This window comes from Echinops telfairi, unplaced genomic scaffold (assembly GCF_000313985.2).
Source record: "Echinops telfairi isolate 266 unplaced genomic scaffold, ASM31398v2 ScPeMD7_5;HRSCAF=22, whole genome shotgun sequence".
Classification (NCBI taxonomy): Eukaryota; Metazoa; Chordata; class Mammalia; order Afrosoricida; family Tenrecidae; genus Echinops; species Echinops telfairi.
In genome coordinates, this window is record NW_022103901.1 from 38,764,576 (window position 1) to 38,765,846 (window position 1,271).

Genomic DNA, 1,271 nt, shown 5'->3' on the forward strand with positions numbered 1-1,271 from the left:
CCAGGCTCTGCAGTGCCCAGGAACTTAGGGACATACAGGGGCCATGGAGTGCTTCAGCTCCACTGCAAGGGCCCCGGACCCACTCCCTAGCACGCACACGCGCGCGCAGACACACACCCTGGCTCACGCGTGCCGCGTGCAATGCAGAAATCCGGCAAGGAGGTGCGTCCCCCACAGGCCAGAGCGTGGGAGCTGGCAAAGAACTCGCGTGGGGGAAAGGGGAGGCACCACAGCAGCGCTCAGCCCGAGGCGGACTGTACAGCCCCTCCGGGGGTTTCCACTGTGAACCGGTGGGTAGGTCCTAGATGCACGTGGGCAGTGGGCTGCACAAGCTCACAGGCAAGCGCGCATTTCTGCGCACAGCCGCAGGCCGCGGCAGCAGTGCCCACGGCCATCCGGAGTCCGCACACGTCCTCAGGCGGTGCACACACATGGCCCGCGCCAGGTGCACAGTAGCGCGTGCCTGCAAATGCCAACACAGGCGTGCATGCGTGGCCAGGCGCGCGCCCCACGGGCCGGGCGCTCCTGGAGCCTGGGAAGTTGGGAGAACTCGCACTGGCCTCCACGCGATCAGTGTGAGCGCGGTGCAAAGCGGTGCCGCAGCGCCCCCTGGTGCTCGCCCGGCGCCTCGCCGCTGGTGCTCCCTCTCCCGCTGGCTCGCTCCCTCTCTCCCGATTCCTCTCCGGCTCTCCCTCCAGCCCGCCATCCCTCCTCCCCAGCCCGCCGAGCCCAGGTCTCCCGCTGGGACGTACCTGTAGCCGGAGAAGGTCGAAGATGCGGTGGGGCGCGCTGCGCGCACAAGCATCTCGGCCGCCTCAGCAGCCACCGGGGTTAGCGGGCTCCCGCATGATGCGGCCCCCGCGCGCGCCCCTGGCTGTCCCACGCTGTCCGCATCGCCCCCACGGGGGGCGGCTATCCCAGCCGGAGGCTCTGCAGCAGGGCTCTGCCGGGGCCGAGGAGAGACCGAGAGGCAGGGTCAGCCCAAAGGCGGAGGAAGGGACGTGGGGTGTAGGGGCGTGGGGCTGGGGGTAGGCTGCAGTCTGCAACACGCACAGCCCCCCGGGCGCCCAGGGGACTCGACCGGAGAGAGGGAGCTGAAGGCCGATGCCAGCGACGCCCCCAGTGCGGATCCTCAGACCTGGTGGCCGTTGTGGGGAGCTCCCCTCCGGGGCGCACAGGACACCCGATTGGCTGCCCACAGACAGCTAACTGGGCACTCCACCTTCGCCCCCTACCACCTCCCCAGAGCCTGATGCTGGGAGTTGTGCGGC

General features: G+C 69.9%; 1 protein-coding gene across 1 annotated transcript in view; it reads right to left on the reverse strand.

The window, feature by feature from the left end:
- GRIN2A (glutamate ionotropic receptor NMDA type subunit 2A) overlaps nt 1-894 on the reverse strand; it is a 445,817-nt gene extending 444,923 nt beyond the window's left edge. Inside the window, exons 1-2 of the mRNA XM_004705852.2 lie at nt 876-894; nt 753-814 (exon numbers count right to left, since the gene is read on the reverse strand). Coding sequence (XP_004705909.2) covers nt 753-814; nt 876-894 — 81 coding nt within the window. The remainder of the gene's footprint in view (nt 1-752; nt 815-875) is intronic.
- Between the last annotated feature and the right edge of the window lie 377 nt (nt 895-1,271).